Raw genomic sequence first — 17,923 nt, forward strand, 5'->3', positions numbered from 1 at the left:
AAAGGCCTTTTTCCAGTTTGAACTCTACATGGTATCAACACGGAGCCACGGTTAAAAGATTCTGCACATTCACTGCACACATAACTGTTTTCTCCATCGTGCCATCTCTGGGGATGAATGAGGACAGATCTGTGGCTTAAGGACTTCCCACATTTGCTGCACTTGTATTGCCTGGACCCAGTGTGAGTCTTTCCATGTTGACTGAGGGAAGAGCTCTGCCTAAGGGATCTTCCGCATTCACCAAATTCATGATGTCTTTTTCCAGTATGGTATCTCTGGTGTATGGCAAATGAAGATTTGTACCTGAACGTTTTCCCACATTCACTGCACACAAAACAGTGGTCCTGAACAAGCACGTGTTTGGGACCGAAGGCATTCTTGCATTCTCCCCAGGTGTGATGACTTTTTCGGCTTTGTAACGTTGCCCTGCACTGGGTGATTTCCTTTGGCTTCTCCCCAGTACGAGTGGCCTCTTGCCCCAGATGCTCCGAGCCAGACAGCAAGTCCTTCTCAACCTCTCCACAGGTAAAGGGCTTTCCCGAACCACCGGATCCCCAGCTCTTGACAGCAGAGGCCCTGTCCACACGGCTTCTGAATGGTTTTGCTCCCGCGGGCTGCTCCTGCTGCTGCTGCTGCTCCAACTTCACACCGAAAGAAAATCGTTTCCCGCAGGCCCCACACCTCAACCGTTTCTGGCCGTTTTCTTTCCCCTGGAGCTCAGCCAAGTGGAAAATGTCTCTCAAGACGGGACCACACATCTCACAGGGGTGGGTCTTCTGGGAAGACAGAGCAGCCCTGGGCGTCCAGGTCTGTGAAACGCCTACAGAAGCGCTCTGTGCAAAGGGGGCCTCCTCATCCTCTGCTCCACAGCAGCAACCTGAAGGCAGAGAAACGCTGGTGAAATAGGTGTCCGCTGTAGCAAGGGGGTGAGCCCATCACACACAGGCATCCATCTTATCTAGGCAGGAGTGTATACCATGCTTTTCCAGACACAGCAGTTGAAATTCAGTTGTAGGAGCAGTCACTGTCCATTATTTGGCCTCTAAGGTCACAGAATGGTGGAGACCTCACCAGGAGAAGGATACAAAGACAGGGTATGAGACAAGAAAGAGAGGCAAGGACTACAACTAATTTCTCTGCCAAGTCTTTGGTGGCATTGATGTGAGGCTGGGTAAAAGCATGCCTCCAAGCACATTACAATCCAACTGCAACAGATTACTTGCTGTTCAACGTCAATTTAGGGTATATGAACATCTCACGGCCAATGCTGGAATACATGAACATGAGAGAAATTGGAGAGATGTGGAGTCCAGAGAGGTAGAGATTACCCCTGTGCTGGAAGTCACAGTAGAAATAATGAGAGAACAGACAAATCGGCAAAATGTCAAAATGGAGACGAAAAGGTAGAAATGAAGCATGGAAATAGCATGAAATATGGGGGTGAATAAAGACAGGTTCACCATGAGGGACCTGGTGTGATGTGGACACACTCTCCAGCCACTGATCAGGACCACGCCGTTCTGAGTCCACTCTGTCATGTCTGGAGTCCTGCCCATCCTGTGATACACAAAGGATTCTTCCCTGTAAGCCTTGAGAAACTACATGGGACATGGACAATACAAGTCCTAAGGGAGAAAGAGGACAAACGAATAGCCAGCACTGTCCCGGGCTATTCAGCACAAAAGACGGCAAGGTGAGTGATGTCAGTATAATAGCAGAGGAAACCAGCCTTTGCCCTTGGCAGGCTTAAATCAGGGTGCTACAGCAACACAGGGGCGCCTGGGTGGCTCAGTTGGTTAAGATCTGCCTTTGGCTCGGGTCATGATCCCAAGGTCCTGGGACTGAGCCCCACATCGGGCTCCCTGCTCAGTGCAGAACCTGCTTCTCCCTCTCCTTCTGTCACTCCCCTGCTTGTATGTACGCTGTCTCTCAAATAAATAGGTAAAATCATTAGGAAAAAAAAGATACTACAGTGACATGATGGAGAACACAGAAAGAATAACGACACAGAAAGGATCACTGGGGACACTGGCTTAGTGAAGACAGCTGGCTGTAGGCAGATAAGAAGAGTGGGGCTGTGTCAGCCAAAGGGCTGATGCCACTGCATTCCCCTACTCTGCAGGGGACCTCAGCAGCCTCTGCTGCGGAGAACGCCAACAAGTCCTGCTACAGCAGCAGAACATCACAGATTACTCAGCAGAGGGTCCAAGCATTTGCAAGCATGGACCCCACCGGCCTGCTCTGCAGAAGACCCCAGCAGCTTTTGCACTAAGGTAATCGATAGCTATCACCATGGGGGACCTACCACAGAATAATATACTGAGTTGTCCCCTCCACCAAAAAAGGAGCTGTCGCTCCATTCCATGACCAGAGCTGCCACTCACACCAACCCCACCAATACCCTGGATCCCAACCCACAACTGCTCTGTGGTTGCCTATATTCATTCCGTAACCTGACTCCATGGCTGTCACCTGAGTGCCCGGGTCTCAGGCATGAGAGCCATGGCCCTTTTGGGCTAGTCTGCTTCTCTGATCCCAGAGACACCGAGGGAACCCATGCTCTAATCACAGGCACCATCAAGAAGGGACTATTCCATGAAATGTACAGACATCAATGCAAGGCTACAAAAAAAAAAAAAAAAAAAAAAGGAAACAGGACATCCCAAAGGAACACAGTAACTGATCAGTCACCCCCAAAAAATGGAGATCTAGGAACTGTCAAAGACTTCAAAATAATTTATTTAAAGGAGCGCAATGAGCAGCAAGAAAAAGGCAATTCAATGAAATAAGGAAAACAATTATAAACAGTATAAGATTTTTCAACAGATAAGAAAATATAAAAAAGGACCAAATAAATCATGGTATACTATACTGTACACCTGAAACATTCAGAACACTGTATGTTAATTATACTGGACAAAAGTCATGCTAAAGAATATGATGAATGAAAAGAAAAACGCAGGGGCGGCTGGGTGGCTCAGCCAGTTAAGTGTTTTGACTCTTGATTTTGACTACAGTCATATCTCAGGGTTGTGAGATTGAGACCCGTGTCAGGCTCTGCACTTAGCATGGAGTCTGCCTGAGATCCTCTCCCTCTCCCTGACACCAACTTGAGTGAATGAATGAAAGGAAGAAATGAAGGGAAAGGGAAAGGAAAGGAAGATGAAAAATGCAATAGAGAGCATCAGCAGCCAGCTTGATCAATCAAAATCTGAGTCGGAAACTGAAGATAGGTCTTTTTTTTTTTTTTTAAAGACTTTATTTATTTATTTGACAGAGATCACAAGTAGGCAGAGAGGCAGGCAGAGAGAGAGGGGGAAGCAGGCTCCCTGTTGAGCAGAGAGCCCGATGCGGGGCTCAATCCCAGGACCCTGGGATCATGACCTGAGCCAAAGGCAGAGGCTTAACCCACTGAGCCACCCAGGTGCGTCCCCCCTTTTTTATTTTTTATTTTTTAAAGATTTTATTTATTTATTTGACAGAGATCACAAGTAGACAGAGAGGCAGGCAGAGAGAGAGGGGGAAGCAGGCTCCCTGCTGAGCAGAGAGCCCGATGCAGCTTGATCCCAGGACCCTGGGATCATGACCCGAGCTGAAGGCAGAGGCTTTAACCCACTGAGCCACCCAGGTGCCCCCCCCCTTTTTTAATAGTGCTCTGCGCATTTAAAAAAAAAAGATTTTATTTATTTGAGAGAGAGAGAAAGGGAGAAAGCACAAGCAGGGGGCGGGCAGAGGGAAAGGGAGAAGCAGGCTCTCCACCACTGAGCAGGGAGCCTGATGGAAGGCTCGATTCCAGGAGCCTGGGATTGTTACCTGAGCCAAAGGCAGAAAATTAACCGACTGAGCCACCTAGAGCTGAAGATATGTCTTTTGAAATCACTCAGTCAAATTAGAAAAAAGACAACTAAAAAGAGTGAATAAAGAAAGTCTATGTGGATTACAGGACATCATGGAAACAGAATACTATTTGCATTACGGGGGCCCTGAAGAAGACAGGCAGGGACAGAAATCTTATTTAAACAATAACGGACTGGGGCGCCTGGGTGGCTCAGTTTGTTAAGCGACTGCCTTCGGCTCAGGTCATAATCCTGGAGTCCCAGGATCAAGTCCAGCATCCGGCTCCCTGCTCAGCAGGGAGTCTACTGATCCCTCTGACCCTCTCCCCTCTCACACCCTCTCTCTCAAGTAAATTAAAAAAAAAAAAATTAAACAATAATGGATTAAAAAATAATGGAAGAAAACTTCCCAGATCTGGGGAAAGACATGGACATCTGGGTACATGATGCTTGTAAGTCCCCAAAAAGATTCAAACCAAAGAGGACTTCACCAAAACAAATTACAGTTGACTCTTTGGAACAACAAGGGTTTGAAATGTGCAGATTCATTCATAAACAGACTTTTTCCAATAAATACAGTAAAATACTATAAACACATTTACTCTTCCTTATGATTTTAACACTTTCTCTTCCCTAGCTTACTTTAATGTAAGAATATAGCATGTCTCCTCTCTCTCTGCCTGCCTCTCTGCCTATCTGTGATCTGTCAAATAAATAAATAAATAAATAAATAAAAATCTTTAAAAAAATATATAGCATAAATATAACATACAAAACATGGGTTAATTGACTTTATGTCATTAGCAAGGCTTTGGTGGAGAAAAGGATATTAGTAGCTAAGTTTTGGGGAGAGTCAAAAGCTATATACAGTTTTTTGGCTGCATGGTACCCCTAACGCTCATGTTGTTCAAAGGTCAACTATATGATAAAAGTCAAAATGTAATGACAAAGATAATCTGAAAGCTGTGAGAAAAACTCATACAGGGGAACTCCCCTCCCCCTCATAAGGATATGAGCAGTCTTCTCCACGGTGACACTGACTACTAAGAGAAAGTGCGATGATGTGTTCTAAATGCTGCAAGAAAGAAACTGCAAACCAAAATTATTTTACCAACAAAGCTGTCTTTCAGAAATGGAGAAAGATTTTCCCAAACAGAAGCTGGGGGAGTTCATCACTACTTGACCTACCCTACAGAAGATGCTAAACACAATTCTTCAAACTAAAATGAAAGTATGCTAATTAGTAACATGGAAACATAGAACATACTGATAAACGCAATTACACAGTCATACTCAAAATATAGGAGTCCGTCCTTATTCATTTCACTTTCCATGGTTTCAGTCACCTACAGTCAACTATGGTCCAAAAACAAAGGATCCTACTTCGTTGTAACAGATTGTCAGAAGGTCAGTAGTGGTCTAATGCTAAGTCACAAAGCCCATGTCATTCACCTCACTTCATCTCAGAAAGAGTGAGTATGGTATAATAAGATATTTTGAGAGAAACAGAACACATTTACATAACTTTTATTATATTACTGATATTATTATATTTTATTATTATTTATTATTGTTTATCTCTTACTGTACCTAATTTATAAATTAAACTTTATCATAGGTGTGTGTGTGTGTGTATGTATGTGTGTGTGTGTGTGTGTGTATATATATATGTATATATATACATACATACATATATATATATATGAGAAAACATAGTATGTATAGGTTTCGGTACTATCTGAAGTTTCAGACATCCCCTAGGATTCTTAAAACATATTCCCCCATGGATAACAGGGCACTACTGTACTGTAATACTTCAACAGTGTGTTAATCACTCAACATCAGTATGGAGGACGAAAATTGAGGGTATTAAAAATAACTATCTACAAAAATCTGTGAATGGTTACAAAAAATAAAAAAGATGTGGGTGCCTGGGTGGTACAATCGATTAACCATCTGTCTTTGGTCCCGGGGTCCTGGGGTTGAACCCCCCCAACCTCCCCTTAGACTCAAGTGCTCAGCAGGGAGTCTGCTTTTCCCTCTGCCCCTCCCCGCTGCTTGTGCTCTCTCTCAAAAAAATAAATAAAATCTTTAAAAAAAAAAAAGATGTAAATGGTGACATTTAGGAACATAAAATGTAAAGGAGGTGAGTAAAAGAGATTTGTATGCAATAAAAGTTATCAGCTTCAAATAGAATGTTTTAAGATGCTTTAAATAAGCCTCATGGTAACCACAAAGCAAAAACCACAGTAGAAACAAAAGATAAACAAATGAAAGCATAAAACCATGAGAAATCCTCAGATCACAAGGGAAGACTGCAAGAGAGGAAGAAAGGTGCTACAAAACACTCAGACAATAATTAACAAGAGGGCAAAAGAGATCCAATGGCTGAATTCAAAACGAAACAAAAGGTTGAAAGTGGAGGAACTGAAAAAGATACTCCAGACAAATGGAAAACAAAACAGAATATGGGTAGCTATACTTAAAGGTGATACAACAGACTTTAAGTAAACAACCGTCATAAGAGACAAAAAAGGTCATTATATAACGATAAAGGAATTAATTCACCAAGAAGATGTAAAAATTGTAGGTATGTATGCATCACACATCAGAACATCTAAGTATTAAGCAAACTCAACTAGATCTGAAGGCAGAAAAGACAGCAACGGAATATTACTATCAATATCCCCCTTTCAACAATGGGTAGATATCCAGACAGAAGATATTAACAAGGATATATCTGAATTGAACATTCTGGTCCAAATGGATCAAACAGACATATACAGAACATTCCATCCTACTATAGCAGCATATACATTCTCAAGAGCACACAGAATATTCCCTGGGGTAAATCATATGTTATGTGAAACAAAACAAATTTCAGAAGACTGAAATTCTATCAAGTACCTTTTCCTAACACAATGAATAAAACCAGAAATCGGTAACACAGGAGGGGGGTACCTGACAAGCTTAGTTAGTGGAGCCTGTGACTCTTGGTCTCAGGGCTGTGAGTTCGACCCCCTCACTGGGTGTGGAGACTACTAAGAAAACAAGATTTCCTTTTTTTAAAAAAAGATTTTATTTATTCATTTGACAGACAGAGATCACAAGTAGGCAGAGAGCCAGGCAGAGGGGAGGGGGGAAGCCACGCAGAGAGCCCGATGCCGGGCTCGATCCAAGGAACCTGGGATCATGACCTGAGCTGAAGGCAGAGGCTTTAACCCACTGCCAGGCGCCCCAAGATTTCTTTTTTTTTTTTTAAATAAAATCATGAAAAAAAAAAATCATGAGGAAGCTTAATAATTCAAATATGTGGGCATTAAGCAACACATGCCTATCCAATCAACTGGCCAAAGGAAAAATCAAAAGCAAAATAAAAAAATATGTTGAGAAAAACAAAAGTGGAAACAAAACATATGGAATGTGAAAAAGCAGTTATAAGAGAAAAGTTCAGAGAAATAACTGTGAGCACTAAAAAGATAAATAAAGAACTCCAATGAATAGCCTAACTTCACACCTTAAGGAACTAGAAAAAGAACGAACTAAGACCAAAGTCAGTGAAACAGAGGAAAACACAAAAATCAGAACAGAAATAAAATAGAAACTAGGAAAATAAAAAGCTGTTTTTCTGAAAAGATAAAACTGAAAAACCTTTAGCCAGACTAGCTTAGAATAAAGGCAAGACTCAAATTAATTCAGAAATAAAAGAGGAGAAATTACAGCTGATAGCAAACACATAGAGTCATAAAAGACTACTATGAACTATTACACACTAACAAATTAGATAAGCTAGAATAAATTCCCTGAAACACAACCAACCAACGCTGAGTACTTTAAGATATTTATTTATTTATTTGTTTGTTTACTTATTTATTTGACAGAGCAGGAGAGCACAGGCAGTGGGGAGCGGCAGAGGGAGAGGGAGAAGCAGGCCTCCTGCTGAGCAGGGAACCCGATGCAGAGCTCCATCCCAGGACCCTGGGATCACAACCTGAGCCAAAGGCAGACGCTTAACAAACTGAGCCACCTGGGTGACCTCGAACACTGAATTGTAACAGAAAATCCAAATACACAAAGAAATTGAATCAGTAATCAAAATCTCCCAACAAAGAAAAGGTCATGACCAGATAGACTCAGTGATGATTTCTATCCACATTTTAAGGATTAAACTCTCAAGCTCTTCCAAAAATCTGAAAGGGAAGGAACATTTTCAAACTCATTTTATGAGGCTAATATTAGGACAGCAAAGCCATGGAAGGGCATTATAAGAAAACACAATTACAAGTCAACATCCCTAATGAACATAGATGTAAAAAAGCTCAACAAAGTACCAGCAAACCAGGGCACCTGGGTGGCTTACCAACGAAAGAAATTGAAGACACAAATAAATGGAAAGATATCCCATATTTGTGGGCTGAAAGAATTATTATTAAAATGCTTCTACTACGTAAAACAACCTAAAACTCAATGCAGTATCTACCAAAATTCCAATGGCATTTTTACCAGAAACAGAAAAAGAATCCTAAAATTTGCACCACAAATGACCTCAAATAGCCAATGAAATCTTGATCATGAGTATCAAAATTAGAGGGACCAGACTTTGTGATTTCAAACTGTACTACAAAACACGATGGTACTGGAATAAAAACAGACATCCAGACTCATGAAATGAGACAGAAAGCCCACAAGTAAACAAACCCACACATATATATTCAACTATTCTTTGACAAGGGTGCCAAGAACACACATGGAAAAAGGACAGTCTCTTCAATAAGTGGTGCTGGGAGGGGCACCTGGGTGGCTCGGGTCATGGTCCCAAGGTCCTGGGATAGAGCCCTACATCGGGCTCTCTGCTCAGTGCGGAGCCTGCTTCCCCCTCTCTCTCTGCCTGCCTCTCTACCTACTTGTGATCTCGGTCAAATAAATAAATAAAATCTTTAAAAATTTTTTTAAAATAAAAAACAAGTGTTGCTGGGAAAACTGGACATGTACATGCCAAACAAAACAAAACAAAACAAAGAAACTTGGACCCTACCTTACACCACTCACAAAAATTACCTCAAATGTATTAAAGACTTCAATGTAGACATGAAAATGTAAAACTTCTTGGGGGGAAAAAACAGAGAAAGAACTCCTTGACACTGGTCTTAATACTGAGTTTTCAGATAGGAAACAAAAAGCACATTCAACAAAGACAAAAATAAAGTCAAATTACATCAAAAACATAAAGTCAGGGGCGCCTGGGTGGCTCAGTGGGCTAAGCCTCTGCCTTTGGCCCAGGTCATGATCTCAGGGTCCTGGGATCGAGCCCTGCATTGGGCTCTCTGCTCGGTGGGGAGCCTGCTTCCCCCTCTCTCCCTGCCTGCCTCTTGGCCTCATTGTGCTCTCTCTCTCTCTGTCAAATAAATAAAATCTTAAAAAAAAAAAAAAAATAAATTCATATCAAGCTGCATCAAACTAAAAATAATCTGCATAGCAAAGGAAACAATCAACAATATATAAAGGGGGAAAATATTTGCAAACACTTTACCACATAATGGTTAACATTTAAAATATATAAGGTTCTCACATAGTTCAGTAACAAAAAAACAATCAGATTAATATATAGGTAAAGAGCCTGAACAGACATTAAAGAAAATCTACAAATAGCTAAAAGGTATATGAAAAGATGCTCTTCCCCACTCATCAGGAAAATGCAAATTGAAACCACACTGATGTATCATCCAACACTTGGTAAGATTGTTACCTTCAAAAAGACCAGAAGGGCACCTGAGTGGCTCAGTGGGTTAAAGCTCTGCCTTTGGCTCAGGTCATGATCCCAGGGTCCTGGGATGGAGCCCCTGCATCGGGCTCTGATCAGTGGGGAGCCTGCTTCCGCCCTCTCTCTCTGCTTGCCTCTCTGCCTACTTGTGATCTCTGTCAGATAAATAAATTTAAAAAAGTTAAAACAAAGAAAAAGAGCAGAGACAAGTGTTGGTGAGAGTGAAGGTAGAAGGAAGCCTTGTGCACTGTGGTTGGAATAATTAGAAAAAAAAAAAAAAGGAAAAAAAAAGCCAAAATCACAGAAACAGAGAGTATAGGCATATTTATTTATTTTTTAGTTTTACAGCAATTTTGCTTTATGATGCCTCACATATACTGTGTTTCTTACAAAGTGAAGGTGTGGCAAGGCTGCAACAAGCAAGTCTATCGGCAACATCTTTTTTTTTTTTTTTTTAAGATTTTATTTATTTATTTGAAGAGAGAGATCACAAATAGGCGAGAGGCAGGCAGAGGGAGAGGGGGAAGCAGGCTTCCTGCTTAGCGAAGAGCCCAATGTGGGGCTCGATCCCAGGACCCTGAGACAAAGGCAGAGGCTTGACCCACTGAGCAACCTAGGCGCCCTGGCACCATCTTTCCAACAGCATTTTCTCACTTCATGTCTGTATCAAATTTCGTAATTCTTGCAATATTTCAAATGTTTCCAGAAGAGACCTTTATTACTATTGTAATTGTTCTGAAGGCCATGAACCGCACCCATGTAACATTTAACATTATCAAAAAATGGTAAATGGGGCACCTGGGTGGCTGAGTGGGTTGAGCCTCTGCCTTCGGCTCAGGTCATGGCCTCAGGGTCCTGGGATCGAGCCTCGCATTGGGCTCTCTGCTCGGCGGGGAGCCTGCTTCCCTTCCTCTCTCTCTCTGCCTGCCTCTCTACCTACTTGTGATCTCTATCAAACAGATAAATAAAATCTTTTTTTTAGATTATTTATTTATTTATTTGACAGGCAGACATTACAAGTAGGCAGAGAGGCAGGCAGAGAGAGAGAGAGGAGGAAGCAGGCTCCCCACTGAGCAAAGAGCCCGATGCGGGGCTCGATCCCAGGACCCTGGGATCATGACCTGAGCCAAAGGCAGAGGCTTTAACCCACTGAGCCACCCAGGCGCCCGAATAAATAAAATCTTTTAAATAAATAAATAAATAAAAACTTAAAAAAAGAAAGAAAGAAATACAATTTGTTGAGAACAAGCCTTGCATCAGGCTCCACACACAGCCTCTCCCTCTGCTCTCCACACCCCCTACATGCACAGGCACTCTCCCTCTCTCTCAAATAAATAAATCTTAACAACAATGAAAAAAGACAAAGAAAGAAAGAAACAAACAATGTATAAGGCAAGGGGTGTCATAGTGGTTTTTCTGATGGATCTGGTTAAAGTAAATCGAAAACCTGGAAAGGATGCATCATTCTAGCTGCCATTCATGGGTGGCAGAGGTCAAAGTATCCATAGGAGTTTGGAAGTTGATGTCAACCCTCATGAATGACTTTGAAGGGTTCAAGACATCCATAGAGAAAGTAACTGCAGATGTGACAGAAATGGCAAGAGAACTAGAATTGGAAGTGGAGCCTGTGGGCATCTGATGACTCGGTTGAACATCCAACTCTTGATTTCAGCTCAGATCATGGGCTCAGGGACCTGGGATTGAGCCCTGCACTGAGCATGAAGTCTGCTTGTCCCTCTCCCTCCATTCCTCCTCCCACTTTCTTGCTCGCTCTCCCCAAATAAATAAAATCTTAAAAAAAAAAAAAAAAGAAAAGAAAAGGGCCACCTGGGTGGTTCAGTGGGTTAAGCCTGTACCTTTGGCTCAGGTCATGCATGGTCTCAGGGTCCTGGGATAGAGCCCTGCACTGGGCTCTCTGCTCAGCAGGAAGCCTGCTTCCCCCTCTCCCTCTGCCTGCCTCTCTGCCTACTTGTGATCTCTGTCAAATAAATAAATAAATGAATTTTTTTAAAAAATGGAGCCTGATGATATGATTGAACTGCTACAAGTTCATGATAACATTTTAATGGATAGAAGACTGATGAATCACACACCTGTACCCCTAAAACAAATACGTTATATGTAATTAATTGAATTTAAATTTTAAAAAATTAAAATTAAAAAAAAATTTTTGAATGGATAAGAAGTTGCTTTGTATGGATGAGCAAGGAAAGTTTATTCAGATGGAATCTAAAATTTAAAAACATGTTTAAAAAACACTACTTATACTGGAGTTAAAATTTTTTAGAAATTCAAAAAGACGCAATCTACTACTCCTGGTGAAAATGCTATGAAGACTGCGGAAATGACAACAAAGAATTTAGACTATTACATAAACTTCATTGATAAAGGAGCAACAGGGTGTGAGAGGACAGACTACAATTCTGAAAGAAGTTCTACTGTGGGTAAAACGCCATAGAACAGAGAAATCAGCTGCTACAGAGAAATCACTTAGGAAAGGAAGAGTCAATCAACGCAGCAAGTTTCACTGTTGTCTTGTTTTAAGCAACTGCCACAGCTGCCCTAACCATGCAGGCTGCCATCCTGACCAGTCAGCAGCTATTGATATCAAGGCAAGACCCTTCAGGAGCAAAGAAGATACTACCTGGAATTTCAGATGACGGTAGCATTTTTCAGCAGTAAAAATTTCTTTTTAAAAAGATTTTATTTATTTATTTGACAGAGAGAGACACAGTGAGAGAGGAAACCCAAGCCGGGGGAGTGGGAGAGGGAGAAGCAGGCTTCCCGCAGAGCAGAGACCCCCAACGCGGGGCTCAATCCCAGGAACCTGGGAACATGACCTGAGCCGAAGGCAGACGCTTAACGGTCTGAGCCACCCAGGCACCCCAGCAGTAAAATATTTTTAAATGTACATTTCTTTTTCTAGACGTAATGCTCTGGGACACACTTAGTAAACTATAGTATAAGCAGGAACACTGGGTGGTTCGGTCAGTTAAGAGTCCGACTCTTGGGGCACCTGGGTGGCTCAGTTGTTAAGCATCTGCCTTCGGCTCAGACCATGATCCCCAGGTCCTGGGATCGAGCTTCACAATGGGCTCCCTGCTCAGTGGGGAGTCTGCTTCTCCCTCCCCCGCCCTGCCGCTCATGCTCTCTCTCACTCTCTCTGAAATAAATATTTTAAAAATTTAAAAAGTAAGATTGAGAAGTTATGAAGATGTAACCTACAGCACGGTGGCTACAATTAATGATCCTGTATTCGTGAAATCTACTAAGAGTAAATTTAAGCATTTCTACAAAAAAAAATGTAATTTTACAAGGTGGTGATATTTAATGAACTTGGGTTGTGGAAATTATATTATAATGTATGCATGTATCAAATCATCACACTGTGCACTTAATTTTTTAATATGTATATTTTTAAATATTTTACATATTTATTTGACAGAGAGCACAAGCGGAGGATGAAAGAGGGACAAGCCGACTCCATGCTGTGTGTGGAACCAGACTTGGGGCTTAAATTTCAAAACCCTGAGATCAGACCTGAACCAAAACCAAGAGTTGGATGCTCAACTGACTGAGCCACCCAGGCACCCCCTGTGCACTTTTATATAATTTTCTATCTCCAGAAGGCTGGGGATGTGTGTGTGTGGAGAAAATGCACCTAAACTACAAACCTTGCAGGAGTGTGTTGAAAAGCAGCCTGTGGTTCAGGTAAGTAGTGACTATGACAATGCATGCAAAGCTGGCATAAGCAGACACAAGGAAGTGGCGGCTAAGAGAAAAGATCCAAAACTGGAAAACAGAGCCTGGCTCAGTCAGTAGAGCACGCAATTCTTGACACGTGGGTTACGAGTTCAAGCCCCAAGGGTACAGAGCTTACTTTAAAAACAAACAAACAAATGCTAGGATACAGAAGTGACATGGATCTGTGCACAATGACCCAAACAAAGGCCAAGCATGGCGGAATCCATGAAGCTCACTAAAGATCTACTAACCCTGAACCCTTTCTAAGAGGGTTCAGTATAGCAGGTGTTGAGGCTGTGGGGGAGAGAAGACGGCAGTGCAAATAAACCAGCCCTATCAACACAGCAATTACCCAGAAAGCTGAGAAGCAAGCAATGCCCACGGTCCACATGTGAGAGACACTGCGAGATGGTGGGCGGGGAGGGAACAGAGCCTACTTCAGACCACTGGGGAGGGGGAGGGCCTTACCCAGTGAGGATACAAGTGTAAAGTTCTCCAGCATCACATCGTGGTACAGGCATCTCTGAGCCTCATCAAGAAGCCTCCACTCCTCCCAGGAGAAGTACACAGCAATGTCCTCAAAGGTCACACTATCCTGTTATGATGGGGACAGATGAAACCATGAACATCCTGAGGTCCCACAGTCCATCTCACCACACATGTATCCCACACTCACCCTCTTTCAGAGCTTCAGAAACACCAGGCCTAGGTGCCACTAACGCCCACCCTATCTTCGGCTTCTCTTTATTCAGTCCGTTCTGCCCTCAGCGACATCAGGCAGAGGGAACAGAGATGTCACCAAATTCCTCCTGGAGTGGAGGGTCCCTACTGTCCATTCCCCCAGGGTCTCTATTTTGAGACTCCCAAGACACAATGAAATGCGGGCTCATTCTCTGCCCTTCAGCTCCAACACAGTGAGGCCCTTGGCTCACGCTTCCTCTTGTTGTGCACATTGTTCTGGAAACATCTTCAGTCCCCTCAGCTGCACTCCCATAGCTCTACTTTGGCCAAAGCCCTGGATTCTGCTTTGAAGGCCTCCTCTGTACCTCCGATCCTTGCTTTGATACTAGCCAGAGGTACATACAAATTACAAATGCCCATGGCCCACTTCCACTTCCGTGCTGCACGTGCTGTCCTCTCAGCAGTCCCAAATCCCAACCCTCCACTCAACCTGCCCTAAAACCCCAGTCCTAGAGTCTCCCTCCCTTAGAGTCTCCCTTAGGCATAAGGACTCTCACAAATGACTACATTTACCCCAGATCTTATCTACCAAGACCAAAACGCCCCAGACCCCATCAAAACTCACAACAAAATTCTGGTAAATCCATACAGTAGTGAATTAGCAGAAGCCCTGCCCTCGGTTTCATCTTCCTTCAATTACTCTCTTGCCTCTGAAGCCATCTTGCACCCACACATCCCATGGAAGCTTTAGCCACCTCCCAGATCATCCTCTCTCCCACACCATTCGCACCATCACTTCTCTCCCTCCCCTGGGTTCATCATTCTTAGCATGCACCCTAGTCTTTCCAACCTGCAAACAGCATTACCACTATAACCTACACTGCACTTCCTAAATGTGATCCACAGTTCCATCCTGGTCCTCACAATAGCCACCACTTTTTAAAGTCTGCCCCAGACCTATCCACCATCAAGACCGAACACCGTAGACCCCACCAAAGCTCACCATAAAATGCCAGTGAAACTTCAGTAGTGAATAAGCAGGAGCCTGGCTTCAGTGTCATCTTGTCTCAACTACTCCCATGCCTCCCCAGCCATCTCATGTCCACTCACCCCATGGAAGCCTTGATCACCTACCAGACCATTCTCTCTCTCCCATATGGTTACCATGATCACTTCCCTCCTTCATCAGCAACACTGATCAGGTGCACAGCAAGACACTTACTGCTCATCTCGCACCCTCCTCTAGCTGACCAGCCAAGGCATTGTCATGATGACCCGCATTCCTCAATCTAAATGCAACCCACAGTTCCACCTGGTCCACACAACAGTCACCACTTTTGGATGTCTTCACCCAAACCTCCTCCCAAGATACCCAGACCTGTGAGTCCAGATATGCATTTGCTATCTCTACTCACAATTCTCTGAAACACCTCAGACTCTTAAGAGGACCAAACAAAACTCCTCATAGTCCCAGAGAAAATTAACCTACCATCAATTACCCCTCCCAGTTGATGGAACTTCCATCCCTTCAGCTTCGAGGACCAAAATCCCTGGGGTCATCCTGGACTCTTCCCTTTCTCTCCTCTGAACTACAACATCAAAAAATCCACCCCTCTTAAAAAGAAATGCACAGGGAGTCCAACTTTTCACCTACCTCTATGGCCACCACTCTGGTTCATCAATCTGGATTACAGCAGCTGCCTCCTCCTGGGCTCCCTGCCTCCTCCCTTACTTCCACAGTCTGTTATCCATTCCGTAATGAGATGGACCCCATTAAGACTTAGGTAAGACCACCATCCCCCTGATCCAAACCTCTCATGACCTACCTAAAAGATGCCCAAATTCTCAACAGCCACATTAGAGACCTGATTCTTGACCCTCAGCTCTTTGATCCCAGCAGGGAAAATGAAAACAGGTTCAAGCATTTGCACATCTCTTTATATTGGCTGACAACAACAGGAACACATGCACATACCCCTTGGCCTGCACTCAGGACCCCGGGCTTGGGGTATGCTCAGGGTGCCCACACCCAGCAGCTGGAAAAATAGGAAGGGAAGAGCCTCAAGACACCACAGTCCTGGACACCATACTAGCGATGTCAAGACCGGTAAGGGACTGAGGCAACCTCTCTTTACTTGTATAGGTTCTTAAGTGCTTTCACATCCTTCACAGCTTGCGATTGAGGGGAGGACACCAGGGCTGGGCTCCACGACACGAGGCCTCCCCTGCATCTCGCCCAGCCCTGGAACCCAGTGACCTCGGGCTAACTAATCTCAGGGCCTCAATCCTCAGTGCTCCTCCCACCAGCTCTGCGACCTCCGACAAGAACTCCACTCCCAGGGCTCCCTCGTCGTCATCACCCCCATTCCAGCCTGTGCTCCCTCGCGCAGCTTCTGGAAAGCCGCTAACACCCTAACACAGGCGACGTCCCTCTTCTGCTCACGACCCTCCAGGGCCCTAGGAGCGAAGGTACCGCACCGCGGCACGCCAGTCCAGGGGACTTCGCCTCACGCTCTCCGTCCCCCCGTCCCCTGAGGGCAGAATCCTCCCGCCTCAGGCCCCCTGAAGCCCCCGCCCCAGCCGGCCCCTCAGCTCGGAGCCCGCTCCCGCACGCAGCCCGCCGGCGCTCACACACGCGCCCCCGCCCACCGGGCCCTGGGCCGCAGGGCCGCGAGCAGGCGCCCCGCGCTCGGGCCTTTGGAGTCTTGGTTGGGGAGGACCCGGGGGACGAGCGCTTACCTGAGCCGGGTCCCTGGGCGCGACCGCCGCCATCGAACCCTATGGGCAGAGTGGACACCTGGACCGGCGGTCCCCGTCCCGGCCCCCGCGCGGGGCAGTCCGGGCGGCGTCGCCAGCCGCGGACCCGCCTCTCTGCCGTGGGGACAACGATTTCTGCGCCTTGACAGTTCCGTCACTTCGGTCCCGCCCCGGCACGCCCGAGAGCAGCAAAATGGCCGCCACAAGGAGGAGGCCGGAAGTCCCGCCCCCACGAGGCGTATTCCCGCGGAAGTGCTTCCACTGGCTAAACTCTGCGCAGGACTTTCTGGGTACTGTAGTTGGAGCCCCCCAGCGGCCAAGGCAAGGGCTTTTCTCCTGCCTGACCAATCAGAGCTTTGGCCGTGCGGCTCCTTGAGGGATGCTGCACGCCTAGGGGCGAGGGGGAGGGGATTTGCGCTTTGTGAACTGCAGAGAAAAGGCATCACTTCATATCCGTAAGTCAGCCTGCTCCCAGAGGCTAATACTGTTACTGAAATGCTCTGAAATCCACGGATCTGAATGGCCGTATCATTCGACAGAGTCATTCGGACATAAAATGGTCCAGGCACAGCCGAAGGCATTTTGTTATTCCTCTGAAAGGCATGTAAGCTGATGCATTTGTCAGTTTTGTGTGTTCTCTTATGATTGGCCAGGCGCAAGGGGAAAACTTTACACAGGACCCTGACTGGGAATAAAGAAGAAGATGTCAGGCCGCCCTTAAGCTGGTGAACAAGCAGGATCTCTGTCTCTGGCTCCCACAGAAAATCTGCGCCTTGCCTGTAGCATTAGTGGTTGTGTCCTGCCCATTTTTATCCCTATATTTCTCACTCGATATTCTAAGGTACACTTGGTGAGGGAACAGAAGGCAAACTAAGGACGAGTCAGAAGCTGACACCCCCCTTCCCATGAGATATACGTGGCATTTCCTCAGACACTCCGGCTATCCTAAAGCAAAGGAAAGGGAAGGAAAAACAAACAGTTAACGTAGATCACAGTCCTGCAAGACCTGAGTGGCCCTCAGTTTACAAAACTCTTAGCAATTTACATTTCTATCAATAACCCAGCTTCCAGAAGGAAATGTAGATAAGGTTAAGGTCCTTATAACCTGCGGCCCATTGACAGATACTTGGAAGCAGGCAGAATG

At 44.8% G+C, this 17,923-nt stretch overlaps 1 protein-coding gene across 1 annotated transcript in view; it reads right to left on the reverse strand.

Annotated features, from left to right (window-relative positions):
* The window catches only part of LOC116861129 (zinc finger protein 587B-like), a 31,573-nt gene extending 14,578 nt beyond the window's left edge, over nucleotides 1–16,995 (reverse strand). Inside the window, exons 1-3 of the mRNA XM_032847609.1 lie at nucleotides 16,762–16,995; nucleotides 13,810–13,936; nucleotides 7–877 (exon numbers count right to left, since the gene is read on the reverse strand). Coding sequence (XP_032703500.1) covers nucleotides 7–877; nucleotides 13,810–13,936; nucleotides 16,762–16,794 — 1,031 coding nt within the window. The 5' untranslated portion in view covers nucleotides 16,795–16,995. The remainder of the gene's footprint in view (nucleotides 1–6; nucleotides 878–13,809; nucleotides 13,937–16,761) is intronic.
* Between the last annotated feature and the right edge of the window lie 928 nt (nucleotides 16,996–17,923).

The sequence above is a fragment of the Lontra canadensis genome, unplaced genomic scaffold, assembly GCF_010015895.1.
Source record: "Lontra canadensis isolate GAN:19392208 unplaced genomic scaffold, GSC_riverotter_1.0 scaffold191, whole genome shotgun sequence".
In the NCBI taxonomy this organism is placed as follows: Eukaryota; Metazoa; Chordata; class Mammalia; order Carnivora; family Mustelidae; genus Lontra; species Lontra canadensis.